This window comes from Nannospalax galili, unplaced genomic scaffold, assembly GCF_000622305.1.
Source record: "Nannospalax galili isolate Female #2095 unplaced genomic scaffold, S.galili_v1.0 scaffold24, whole genome shotgun sequence".
In the NCBI taxonomy this organism is placed as follows: Eukaryota; Metazoa; Chordata; class Mammalia; order Rodentia; family Spalacidae; genus Nannospalax; species Nannospalax galili.
In genome coordinates, this window is record NW_008352654.1 from 1,018,547 (window position 1) to 1,031,842 (window position 13,296).

The window sequence follows — 13,296 nt, forward strand, 5'->3', positions numbered from 1 at the left end:
AATGACATGAAATCTAAGATTTGCTTAAAACTTTTTGGTTTTTGTTTTGTTTTTTGAGACAGGGTCTCCCTGTAGCCCTTGCTGGTCTGGAACTTGGTAAGTTGACCAGGCTGGTCTGGAACTCAAGAGAGATCCATCTGCCTCTGCCTCCCGAGTGCTGGGATTAAAAGCATGTGCCATCTCACCCAACTGTTTTAATGCTTTTAAATTATGGATATTCGTATTTTCTCTACTTTGTATGTTTAAATCACTCATGATAAAAAACGTTTTTAGGGCCAGTGGGTAAAAGCACTTTTGAGCATTCCTAACGACCTGTGTTCAAACCCCTCAACCCAACCAACTCCCCAAGTTGTTCTCTGACCATCTGTAAAGTTGTCTCTGACATCCTGACCTCCACATGGGCACTGTGGCATGTACATGACCACACATCATACACACACAATAATAAAAAAAATTTAATGACTGCTTCCAAAAATAAAATATCAGTGAAATAATATGCAGAAAGGGTTCTAAGAGATCAACACTGGCATAAAGAAATGTTTATTTTCTTGTCAAAAGGATGACTATTGAATCTTAGCAGATTTTTATAAAGGGCCTATAAACTGCAAAGCACTATCCTGGGTGCTGCAGAGGATTAAGATAAGTACTGTAGTCTCTTCCTGCACAGGCTTTATATTTGCTTTCTATTCTGAAAAACAGAAATAAATCACATGGATATAATACATGCTTGGCTTCATGGAGATTCTAAATTTTGATATGTGCCATGAAAGCAATACAATTTTAAGGAAAGAGAGAAAGCTGAAGAAACTGGAATGAACTCTACTCAGAGGCTTTTGTTTTTTTAGAGACAAGGTCTCACTACATAGAATTTGATATGCAGACCAGGTTGGCCTCAAACTCACAGTGATTTGACTGCCTCTGTCTATTCACTGCTGGAATTTTTTTTTTTTTTTTAAACAGTCTCCTGTACCCCAGGCTGGCCTCAAATTTAACTATGTAGCCTTGGGTGCCTTGAACTCCTGATCCTCCTGTATCCAACTCCTGAGTGCTTGGATTATAGGTTGGTACCACTATACCCAGTTTATGCAGTGCTAGGCATGGAACCAAAGGTTTCATGCATGATAGACAAGTATTCAATCAACTGAACTATATCCCCAGCCCCAGATAAAGCCCTTCTTGATCTGGTCTATGCCCAGACCTCAAGTTTCACACTTCCATTACTTAATAAGCTTTAGGAAGCACTAGATGTTCAAGGCACTGAAAGATGTTCATTTCAGATAAGACAGAAAACCAAAAACAATATTCACATAAAAGTACCTAGATTAAGTATAGTCTGACTTACATACCCTTTTAAAAAAGAAGGTATACCTTTAAAAAAAAAAGGCCAGGAATGTAGCTGAGTGGCAGAGGACTTGCCTAACATGCCAAGGTACTGAGTTCAATCCCCAGTACAACAGTAACAAAAAGCCAAATGTACAATTCATTTTTCTCTCTCTAAGGCCAGAAAAGGTCTGGTTAAGGTCATGTTTGGGTTTGAATTAACTCTTGAGTTTGACAACAAAAACACTGGAAACCTCAGGATTGGTAGAAAAGAGAGCTGGCCATGTAGCCCAGGCTAGCCTAGAATACACTATATAAGCCCCAGCTGGCCTCAAACTTGTAATCCTCCTGCCTCAACATCTTGAGTGCTGGGTTGACAAAATATGTGCCACCAAACCCAGCAAGGATAGCTGGGCTCTATCTCTATAATAGGACATCTAATCTGGGGAAAATAACCCTGATGAGCAAGTACAAATTTGGTGTAAGCTAACCAAATCACTTACACTACTGTTTCATCAGTGTCTCACTTGCAGAACTTGCTTCTCTTCAACACCAAACCACAGTAAAATTAGAATAATGTATACATGTCTTTTGGAATCTTTTATACATGAACCTAAGCTTGCATATCACAAAATTCTGTTTTTTTCCTTAGTGAATCTAAAGTAGATTAGTAATTACTAATGGTGTGTATTTCAGTCTTTAACAAATAATCTATTCCTATTTATTTCTGAGATAGGGGTCTCACTATGTAGCCCAGGCTGGCTTCAAACTCTCCTTTTTTTTTTTTTTCCAGTTCCCAAATACTGGAATACAGGCATGGGTCACCTGCCCAGCTTCTACTCCCTTTGTTTTATCTTCCCTCTTGAAAATTCATAGATTCCTGCTACCCTCACAATCTTTTACTGTTCTGTGGAAAGTATATCTTCAAACAGATGTCTAAAGGGATGGCTCTCTCAGCAACAGCTATCACAAAACTTTTTAAACCACATCCAAATTCCAAGGCTATTATTTTGAGGCAAATGGTAACAATGAAATGAAGCAAATTAATCATGTGTTAAAACTATCTTTAAGTGATGGTGATACAGGTGATAAGATCAATTAGGAGTCTCATAATAAGACAAAACTTCCATCCTTCATGCGCTGAGAATTCCTTTTTTTCCAGCCCTGGCTTGCCTGCAACTTGCTATGTAGACCAGCCTGTCCTCGAACCCACATAGATTGGCCTGCCTCTCCCTCCCCAGATGTGGGATTAAAAAGACATGTGCCACCACTCCCCATTAGAACTCTTAATTCTGGAAGGTGACAGCTATCTCAGGCCCCCACATGGTTGTTTCGCTGTTGTTTGTTTGTAAAGAAGTTAACTGGTAATAAAGTTTACATGCATTTAAGCATCTGTCCTTTGAGAAGTTTCCTTTTTATGTCTCTCCCATGAAAATCTTAAAAATAAGGCTCTTTGCCATAAACTCTACAAAGGAAACCAAGGCATGTATCTGAGAAGTAAATCCACCCCACTACTCTTCAAGTGGCTATACACGTCTTCATTGTGCTTTTAGCAATCCAGTTAGCTAATTAGAAGCTGGCTATCAGGCCTGACTCTTAAAGAATCTATTGGAGTACAAATGAGCTAGTCATTTGTGTGTTGGAATTAGGTAAGGCTTCTAGCTAGTTAAAGCCCCAAGGCCTGCTCAAATCGGTCCTCCTAAGTGAAAGATGTGACTCAGGCAGACGATTTCTTACCTGTGGAGTCATTGTAGAAGGATCTGGCTCAGGAGCAGCTAGCTTCTGTTCAGCACTCTTGTTCTTGACCCCACTCTCCAAAAGCTCTTGCTGGACAGTTGTCTTATTCCCAGAAGGGACGGACGGTAGTGGTAGCAGGGATTTAGAATGGCCCTGGGAGGAGCGGGAAGGAGATGCCTGAGAAGGGGGTAAGAAGGGCTGGGAATGGCTCAAATAAGACTGCGAGGATGAGGAGGAAGAATAAGAAGGGGTGGGCGCCAGGTAGGGCTGGGAAGGTGGGGACTGGGAAGGGGACGGCTGAGCAGGAGGCAGGTAGGGTTGAGAGGACGGGGGATAGTATGAGGGTGGTGGCTGAGGTGGAGGCATGTATGACTGAGATGGGGGCATATAGGGTCCGGGAGGTACTGGGGGAGATTCAGGAGGCGACTCCAGCTCCATTGGAACCAAACCAGGAGGCCCATCTCGTTGGTGGTGGAGCATCTGGTGTTTGTACTGCTGCTGCTTCTGATAGCTGAGGGCTGGCCCAGGTGGCGGGGGCATCGGTGGCGGTGGCGGCTGCCAGTCTCCGTAGCCGCCCCCCGGCATCACCGGCGGGGGCGGCAGCGGGGGCGGAGGAAGGTGGTGGGGCTGAAGCACGCACTGCATTTGCTTCTGGTGCATCTGCTGCAGCTGCTGGAGCTGCGCCAGGTGTTGCTCTCGGAAGCTCAAGAAGCCCGAAGAGGAAGGGGCCGCGGGAGTCGTCGAGCTCGAGTACCCGGGCCCCGGCGAGGCCTCAGGAAGCGCCACCGGCGGCGGCGGCGGGACCGGCGGCGGCGGATAGTGGCTGCTCCCGCCATACCGGCCCCAATTCGGGTACATATCGCAAATGAAGGTGTGGGGCTCGTCCTGGCGCCGTTACTCGTCGCAACCGACCTCCAGGAGCCGTGGCGGCGACGGCGACAGCCGGAACTCGCGGCGCCTACAGGCCACGGAGCGTGTGAACGAAGCGCGCCAGTGCGCCGGCGCTGCAGAGCGGGACCCGCGGCTGGGAAGGCGGGGACGCGCGGAGGCGACTGCGCCTGCGCAGGAGCACCGAGAAGAGAACAAAGGCCAGATAGAAGGGACGTTCGCCTGGCGACTCGCGGTTGCCGCCTTCCTTTGGATTCGGGTTAGGTAGGTATGAGTAGAATGTTCTCACAGAACCTAGAAACCATAGAGTCTCCCTGCCAAACGGGAGCTAGAGATCCTATCGCCCTACGGTTTCAGATTTGAATGGGGAAAAAGGAAAGATTCCATTTACAATAGCAACAACAGAAAATAAAAAAAAACTCTAATAAGAAAAAAATCTAAAAATCATGCTAAGAAAAGTACAGACTCATACCCGAGAATAAAATTAAACGTGAAATAATGGAGAGGCTTATCATGGTACTTAGTAAAAAGACGAAAAATTGTAAAGATGACTTCTTCCCAAGTTAAGTGAATTGAACTCATTCTACCCACACGTCCAATTGGGAACCATGTGGTGAAGAATTTATTTTGAAGGAAGAATGTAAAAATTACGCTAATTCTTTCCTTCGGGTAACAACTGCAGATACTGTAAAAGAAGTTGAGTTATTTAAATTGAATATCTTAAAACATTAAAAACCCACGATGTAGGGCCGGGTGTGGTGGTGTATGCCTTTATTCCCCGCACTCGGGAGGTAGAGGCAGAAGGCTCTCTCTTGAGTTCCAGGCTAGCCCCACTAGGGCTACAGTGAGGCCCTGTCCAAAAAAGGGAAAAATAATAATTATAATGTTGTAGGACCGCAAACCTAAAGCAAAACCAGAAGAACACAAATATAGAGATCACCCAGAGAAAACTTAAAAGTTAATCTACTAGCCGGGCATGATGGTGCACACCTTTAATCCCAGCAGTTGGGAGGTAGAGACAGGGGATCTCTGTGAATTACAGGCCAGCTGGGGCTACAGGGAGACCCTGTCTCAAAAAGACCAAAAATAAATAAATAGGCAATCTACTACTAAATAAGAATTCCTTTGGCTTTGGCTTGAGTGACTGTTAAAAAGTAGAGATGGTACATTGAATACTACTTAAACAAACAAAGGAAAAGCCTGTATCTAACTCTGAGTATACTGTGTCAGTATATCAGTTGAGTACCCCTTGACGCTTGAAGATGAGGCCTTGTATTCTTCACCAACCCAGGTCTTCACTCAGGTGATGTGAGCAGAAAGTGTGACAGCTAGGTATCCCACAGAAGGAAGAGCTTCTATTATCAAGTAGGAATTTAGTTCCTTTTAATGTTTTATTGAAGTGGCACAGAAATACATAGAATTATGTCATAGGTATATGGCATAATCAGTTTTCACAACAAATCACACTTGTCCCAGGTCAAGAAACAAGGGCTTGGGATGTGCCACAGTTGGTAGAGTAGTTGCCTAGGGTGCACAAAGCCCTAGGTGCCATTTTTCAGCATCATGTAAAATTGGATGTGATGACGTATGTTCTCCTTTATATGTGGATCCTAATACCAAATCCTTTTAAATTCCATGTCCTTTCAATAAGATGATGCTGTACAGCAATCTGTTCTGCATGAAATAACTACCATCATCACGACTTCAGCTGTGCCTGATTGCAAAACATCATCACAATTGGGCTTGTTGACAGTTGTGCTCATTCATTAAAGGAGGGCCAAGCAGGATATTGGACCCTCACAGGAGTATCTAGTCACTCTTCCCAGCCAACTGTAATTTGACCCTAATCACATATGGCCTCCTGGATTTGGGGAGGGCTAAAGTATACAATCTGGGGAACGCTAGGAAGAGAAGGCATAACCCATGCTGGGTAAAGGCTTTCCAAAGTGCATACCCTCAGGTCATACATACACCTCAGCAACCCCTCAGTTATCTTGTTAAGTAAGCTCAGTAAATTCATTGGTTCCCCAGCAAAACTTTAAATCAAACATTGGCTTGACACTAGAACCTTAAAAGGGAATAACATGTACTTAGTATTGCCAGAAAAAGAATTCTCACAACAGATGGAAAATTTATTATGTCTCATAATTATTTTTAAAAAAAGAGAGAGAATGTAAAAGATAGTAAAAGGATATGGGAATGGAGATATTTTCCAAAATAGGCAGAAAAAATGAAAAAGCCTAAGCAAGTGATGAAGGTCTGTGTAGGTTTGTTGTGATATATAAAGGATGAGACAAAAATAATATACACATAATCTTAAAATTTCTAAGGTTGGGGCTGGACAGATGGCTCAGTGGTTAAGAACACTGGTTGTTCTTGCAGAAGACCCAGGTTCAAATCCCAGCACCCACATGGCAGCTAACAACTGTCTGTAACTCCAGTTCCAGGGGATCCTCCAAGGGACAGACATGGGTCACGGGTACACTTACCTACATGGAAGCAATATACACATACACATAAAATAAAAATAATAAAAATTTTTAAAATGTCTAAGGTCATAGTTTAGTCAACTAGTTTAGGGAACAAAAAATATATATCTAGTCAAGGTTTATATGAGAATATTTGTTTTTTGTTTTGTTTTGGGGAGGTTTTTTTGGTCTTTTTGAGACAGGATCTCCCTGTAGTTCCAGCTGTCCTAGAACTCACTATGTAGATTAGGCTGGCCTTGAACTCACAGAGCTCCGCCTGCCTCTGCCTCCCAAATGCTGGGATTAAAGGCGTGTGCCACCACGCTAGGCATGAGAATATTTGTTTTTTTACTCAAGCTTTATCTACATAGAACATGGTAATTAAAAGTACCAGACTGGTGGAACTATACTTTATTGGATGTTTAACAGCCATACTTTGAGCCCTATACTAATCTGGTCAGAGGAACTTAAAGAACAGTTTTTGCCCCTTGCCCTTCAAGGTCAACTAAGTTCCAGGGGACTATGGAACATCTCTCAAAATGTCCTGTAACTATGGTGAGGCACCTGACCTCTTGTTCAGGGAGGCCATGGGGACCCCATGAGATGGACTTGAACCAGTGTCCAGTCTACAAAGAGGAGGGTCAACTCAGAGGAAACATCTCATCCATGCTTCCAAATGAAGCCAGACATGGCCAAGCACGACCTTTGACTTATTGTCACATAGATGGAACTGGTAAAAGAAAGGAGCCAGGGGCTCTTCCCAAGCCCATGAGACCCCTGAGGAACAGATCATCAAATGACCTTAAGTGTAAATATAAATTGATTTATTTGGGCCAACTGTATGGTCTTAAACACCCAAAAGGAAAGTATATCCAAAGAGTAAAGTCATCAGTATATTTCTTTTTTTTTTAATTGTATTTGTTGTTTTATGTGTATGAGTGTATTGCCTGCATGTATGTGAGTGCACCCATGTTGTGCAATGCTGCAGAGGTCAGAAGAGGGCTTCGGATTCCCCTGGAACTGGAGTTAAGGACAGTTGTAGCCTACATGTGGGTGCTGGGAATCAAACTTGGGTCCTCTAAAAGAGCAGTCAGTACACTCAACCACTGAGCCATCTCTCCAGTCCCCAATCAGTATATTTCTTTAAGATTTCAAGGGATTACACTTCCCAGACATTAGGCTTAAGTCCATATAAAAAGTTATTTAGACAATTATTTCTCATTGATGATTTTGTTCCTAATCAGAAAGTGCTGCTCAGATGTAAGACTTCAAATCTTGGTCTCCAATACTGTAGTGCCCACCTGTAGCTAAGGGAGACAACCAGCTAAAGTTCTAAAATGATGGGTAAATTTGTTTTCTCCCCCTATCTAGAAGCCTTTGAGAGGGAACTGACACTGATTCTAACCACTCCAACATTATCAAAATACCTGAAAGCAAATCCTGAATCCATCATTCTAGAGTCCAGCCTTGGCAGACAAAAGAAAAATGAGGAGGAACCCAATAGAGGGATGCTTTTAGAAGCCCTTGTCAAGAAATTCCAATGGACTCTCATATGAAAATTTGAAAATTGCCCTGTTCTGACTTTTTTCTCATTCCCCGTCTAGAACTTGTTATGCTAATTACTCTTGCCTTTACTTCTTCCTCACACACACAAAAAAAGTTATGCAATTTGGGAGTCTTTTAGATCCACTGAAGAGGTACCCCAGTTGCCTCACCCTGTGACCCTGTTCAGCTTGGAAGAAGCCAGAGCGGTCTGCATCCTGACTCCCTATCTGCAAGTTGGGTAACCTCTTCAGAGGATGGTGTGATGATGTGATTAGAATAGGAGGTAGGAATTGGCTAGGCAGTTAGGGTAAAAAGACCCCAAATAAAAGTACCCAGTTTCTTGGATGAAAGTCACAATGTCCTTGGGCCTCTTAGCAACATACTCTGTTCCAAAGGCCAAAAATGTCTAAAGTATTTGGGAGCTTGTATCTAATCCTTAAAAGATTTTAGGGTTACCTCTTCAGAGAATGGAATGTTAGAGTAGCAAAATGCCCCATAATAAAAGAAAAGAAGCGGGGCTTGGTGGCGCACACCTTTAATCCCAGCACGCGGGAGACAGAGGCAGGTGATCTCTGTGAGTTCAAGGCCAGCCTGGTCTACATAGTGAGTTCCAGGACAGCTGGGGCTACAGGGAGACCCTGTCTCAAAAAGACCAAAAAAAAAAAAAAAAAAAAGAAAAGAAAAGAAAAAGAAGCTGGGTGTGGTGGTGCATGCCTTTAATCCCAGCACTCTGGAGGCAGAGGCAGGCAGATCTCTGTGAGTTCGAGGCCAGCCTGGTCTCCATTAGCAAATCCAGGCCAGCTGCGGCTACAGGGAAACCTTGTCTCAAAAAGAAAAAAAAGAAGGAGGAAAGAATATATGAAGTTATCAGAAAAAAGTGATGGGGAGATACGGGAGGAGTTGGAGGGGAGGGAGTGGGCATGGATTTGATCAAACACCTTATATTCATGTATGAAATTCTTGAAAAATTATTAAAAAAGAAACTGGGTGTGATGGTACACAACTATAATCCCTTCCTAGCACTCAGGAGGTAAAAGCAGGAGGATCAGAAGTCCTCAGCTACACACTGAGTTCCATGGGCTACATGAGACCTTGTCTCAAAACAATAACAAAAATGGAATAGCTAGGTGTGTGGTATCATATGCTTCTAATCACAGCACTCAGCAGGCTGAGACTGAGGCAGAATTCCAAGCTCACAGTGGGCTACAAAGTGTTGCTAGGCTGTACTATGTAACAAGATCCTGTCAAAAAAAAAAAAGAAAAAGAAAAAAAAAAAAAGCCAAAACCGGAAAAAACAAAAACACAAATACCAGAACACTGATTATAGTCAAGGTGGCTAGATACTACCCTCAAAATATGCGTACCTAGCTTTCTGTTCTAGCTAAGGTATCTGAGCTACTTGAGCTACTGTCGGTCTAAATCCAGGCAGCCAGCAAGTTGTGGTTAAAAGCACACATTTTTAATTACAGCATTCAGGAGGCAAAACAGGTAGATCTCTGTGAGTCCAAGGCCAGCCTGATCTACATAGTGAGTTCCAGGACAGCTGGGTTTAGAGGGAGACCCTGTCTCAAAAAAAACAAACAAACAAAAAAAAAGATGAACAATGGTGAACAAAGGCACGGTGGCCCATGCTTTTAATCTCAGCAGAGGCTGGTGGTGGATTGCTGTGAATTCAAGGCCAATCTGGTCTATGTAGTGAAGTGAGTCAGCTGGGACTACAGGGAGACCTGTCTCAACAAGGCCAAAAAAAAAAAGAAAAGAAAAGAAAAAAGAAAAGAGGAGAGAAGAGAGGAGAAGAGGAGAAAAGAGAAAAGAAAAGAAAAAAAGAAGATGCAGGAATGACAGCAGTGATTAACCTAGAGGAAGAGAACACCTCCAAACAGTTGCTGAGAGATAAAATAATTTCATGTGGCTGGATCAATTGACAGACACTGTCAGGGGTAATTAAAGAATAAGGATTAGAGCATATTACTATTGATGACTTGAAATCACTTCAAAAGGCAGAGCCCTGGTAACTGAAAGTGTAAAGAAGAAACTTTTTACAAAAGACTAAGAACATTCTTTGCAAGCTGGGTTTTTTAAAAATGAGTTCAATCCCTGGGACTTACATAGTGGAATGAGAGAACTAACTCCAACAAGATGTCCTCTGACCTCCACATGTACACTGTAGTAAGTGCACACCCCACCCCCATAAATAAATGTAAAAAAGAAAAATACTTTAGACTAGAAAAGCTCTTGATTGCTGTAAGCAGAGCTTAATGGAAAATTCTGTTTGGAGTTTAGAAGTTCAGAATGCTGAAAAAAACAAACAATAGAGGCCAGGCCCTGAAGTTTCAGAAGGGAACAAAGACTCGGGAACTGTGCTAGAGGCTATTCCTGTCATGTTTGGGCAAATAATCTGCATTCAGCCCATGTCCTGAGAACTCAGAGTGAGGATAAATTCAAAAGTAATGAACTAAGGCCGGGTGTGGTAGTACATGTCTTTAGTCACAGCACTCGGGAGGCAGAGGCAGGCCAGCCTGGTCTACATAGTGAGTTCTAGGTCAGCTAGAGCTACAGGGAGACTCTGTCTTAGAAAGACCAAAAAAAAAAAAAAAGCCACTGAGGCCAAGCAATGTGTAGCAGGGTCTGAGTACCTGCAAGGAGGTCCTAAGAGGCCTCCATGTAAAACTGAAAAGGTGAAGCTTAGATTACAGTGGTGACCTCAGGGTATTGGAGATGCCAGGACCATGGGGTATTCACTGAGGAAGACTGCATGTAAAGAGTGGAGTTGAACCAAAAGAGAGGTTATGTGTGCTGCAGGAGGAAGAGCAAGAAAGGCAGGGCAACCTGTAACTCCAGTTCCAGGGGATCCAACACCCTCTCCTGGATTTCACAGGCACTACACACATGTGGTACACTTACCTACATGCAGACAAATCATTCATACGCATAAAATAACAACAAATAGGGCCTGGAGAGATGGCCCAGCAGTTGAGGGCACTGGCTGCTCCAATAGAAGACCCAGCTTTGAATTCCAGCACCGACATGGTGGCTAACAGCTCTCTCTAACTCCAGTTCCATGGGATCCAACACCCTCTTCTGTCCTTCACAGGTAATGTATAACACAGGTGCACTTACATACATGCAGGCATAACACTCATACACATAAAAAATAAGTAAAAATTAAGCTGGGCATGGTGCCTCCCAGAACTTGGGAGACAGGGGCAGGCAGATCTCTGTGAGATTGAGACCAGCCTGGTCTACATAGTGAGTTCCAGGCCAGCTGGGGCTATGGGAGACCCTGTCTTAAAAAAAGAAATTAAAGGAGAGATAGCTCAGTGGCAAATACTTTTAATCCCAATACTCAGGAGGCAGGCAGATCTCTGTGAGTTCAAGGCCAGCTAGGGCTACAGACCCTGTCTCAAAAAGAGAAAAAAGAAAAAAGGAAAAAAAAACCCAAAAACTTTTTAAAAGATTTATTTTTATACTCTGAGTGTTTTGCATATGTGCACCATGTGCATGCAATGCCTGGGAAAGTCAGAAGACAACGTTGGATCCCCTGGAACTGGAGTTATGGGTGGTTATTAGTCACCATGTGGGTGCTGGAAATCAAACCCAAGTCCTCTGCAAGAGCAGCAAGTGCCCTAAACCATGGAGCAATTCTCCAGTCCCCAAATACATACATTTCGGCAGAATTTAGAGAGAAAGAGAGATTGCCTTGAGTCTCAGAAGATAATACATAAGTATTGAAACCTTGTTTTTGCAGCTTCAAAATTTTGCTTTATTTAAAAAATTTTTTAAATTATTTTTTTAAATTAAAAAAATTTTTAGAAGAAATATTTCATACAGCTTTAACATACTCAATAAGTTTGTTATACAATATTGAACTCAGTATAAGCCCTGCAAATTTCATGACTTCATCTTTCTTTACCGCTGAGTAAAATTCCATCGTATAAATGAACCACATTTTCATTATCCACTCATCAATTGAGGAACACTTAGGTTGCTTCCATCTCTTAGCTATTGTGAAAAGAGCAGCAACAAACATGGTTGTACAAGTGTCTCTGCAATAGGATGAGTTCTTTGGGTATATGCCAAGGAGTGGTATAACTGGGTCAAATGGTAGGTTCATTTGTAGTTTTTTAAGAGTTCTCCATACTGCTTTCCATAGGGGTTGAACAAGTTTGCAGCCCAACCAGCATCCTCTCCAACATTTGGTATCTTTTGTTCTCTTGATCTTAGCCAGTTTGACTGGGGTTAAGATGAAATCTTAAAGTGGTTTTAATTTGCATTTCCCTAATTATTAGTGATGTTGAACATCTTTTAAGATGCTTCTTAGCCATCTTTACATCTTCTTTTGAGAACTTAGCCCATCTTTTAATTGGTTTACTTCTTGTCTTGATTATCTGTTTTTTGAGTTCATTATATATTCTGGATGTTAAACCTCTGTCAGATGTGTCGCTGGTGAAGATTTTCTCTCATTCTGTGGGTTTTCTGTTCATGTCCCTGGTAGCCTCCTTTGGTGTACAGAAGATTTTTAGTTTAATGAGGTCCCATTTGTTGATTCTTGACCTTGTTTCCTGAGCAATTGATGTCCGGTTTAGAAAATCCTTTCCTACACCTATATCTTGTAGGTTTTTCCCAATGTTTTCTTCTAACAGTTTCAGAGTTTCAGGCTTTACATTGAGGTCTTTCAGCTATTTGGAATTGACTTTTGTGGAGGGTGAAAGATAGGAGTTTAGTTTCATTCTTCTACAGGTGGAGATCCAGTTTTGCCAGCACCATTTGCTGAACATGCTGTTTTTCCTCCAGTGAATGTTCTTGGCCCCTTTGTCAAATATCAGGTGGCTGAAATTGCATGTACTCATATTTGGGTCTTCAATTTTGTTCTGTTGATCTATGGGTCTATTTTTGTGCCAGTACCATGTTGTTTTTTCAACTATAGCTCTGTAATACAGCTTAAAATTTGGTACAGCAATCCCCCTGGTATTACTCTTAGTGCCCAGGGTTGTTTTGGCTATCTGAGGTCTTTGGTGTTTCCATATGAATCTTAGGATTTTTTTTCCAATTCTGTGAAAATGTCATGAGGATTTTGATTGGCATTGCATTGAATCTATAAATGGCTTTTGGAAGGATGGTCATTTTCACAATATTAATTCTCCAATCCATGAGCATGGGAGGTTCTTCTGATGTCTTCCTCAATCTCTTTCTTTAAAGATTTAGAATTTTCATTATAGAGGACTTTAATGTCTTTGGTCAGGTTTATTCCCAAGATATTTTATTTTTTTGCAGCTATTGTGAAGGGGAGTGTTTCCATGTGCTCTTTCTCTGGTTGATTGTTATTCATATATAGAAA

The 13,296-nt window shown here is 42.2% G+C and overlaps 1 protein-coding gene across 5 annotated transcripts in view; it reads right to left on the reverse strand.

The window, feature by feature from the left end:
• Positions 1 to 4,062, reverse strand: part of Ylpm1 (YLP motif containing 1) — a 94,062-nt gene extending 90,000 nt beyond the window's left edge. For 4 of the 5 annotated variants that reach the window (XR_003846534.1, XM_029554378.1, XM_017802366.2 and 1 more), the window contains exon 1: positions 3,058 to 4,062. Coding sequence is in view for 4 of the 5 variants with exons in the window: in XM_029554378.1 (XP_029410238.1) it covers positions 3,058 to 3,915 (858 nt within the window). In the remaining variant the exon portion in view is untranslated. The remainder of the gene's footprint in view (positions 1 to 3,057) is intronic. The other variant, XM_008849733.2, reaches the window with a different exon arrangement.
• Between the last annotated feature and the right edge of the window lie 9,234 nt (positions 4,063 to 13,296).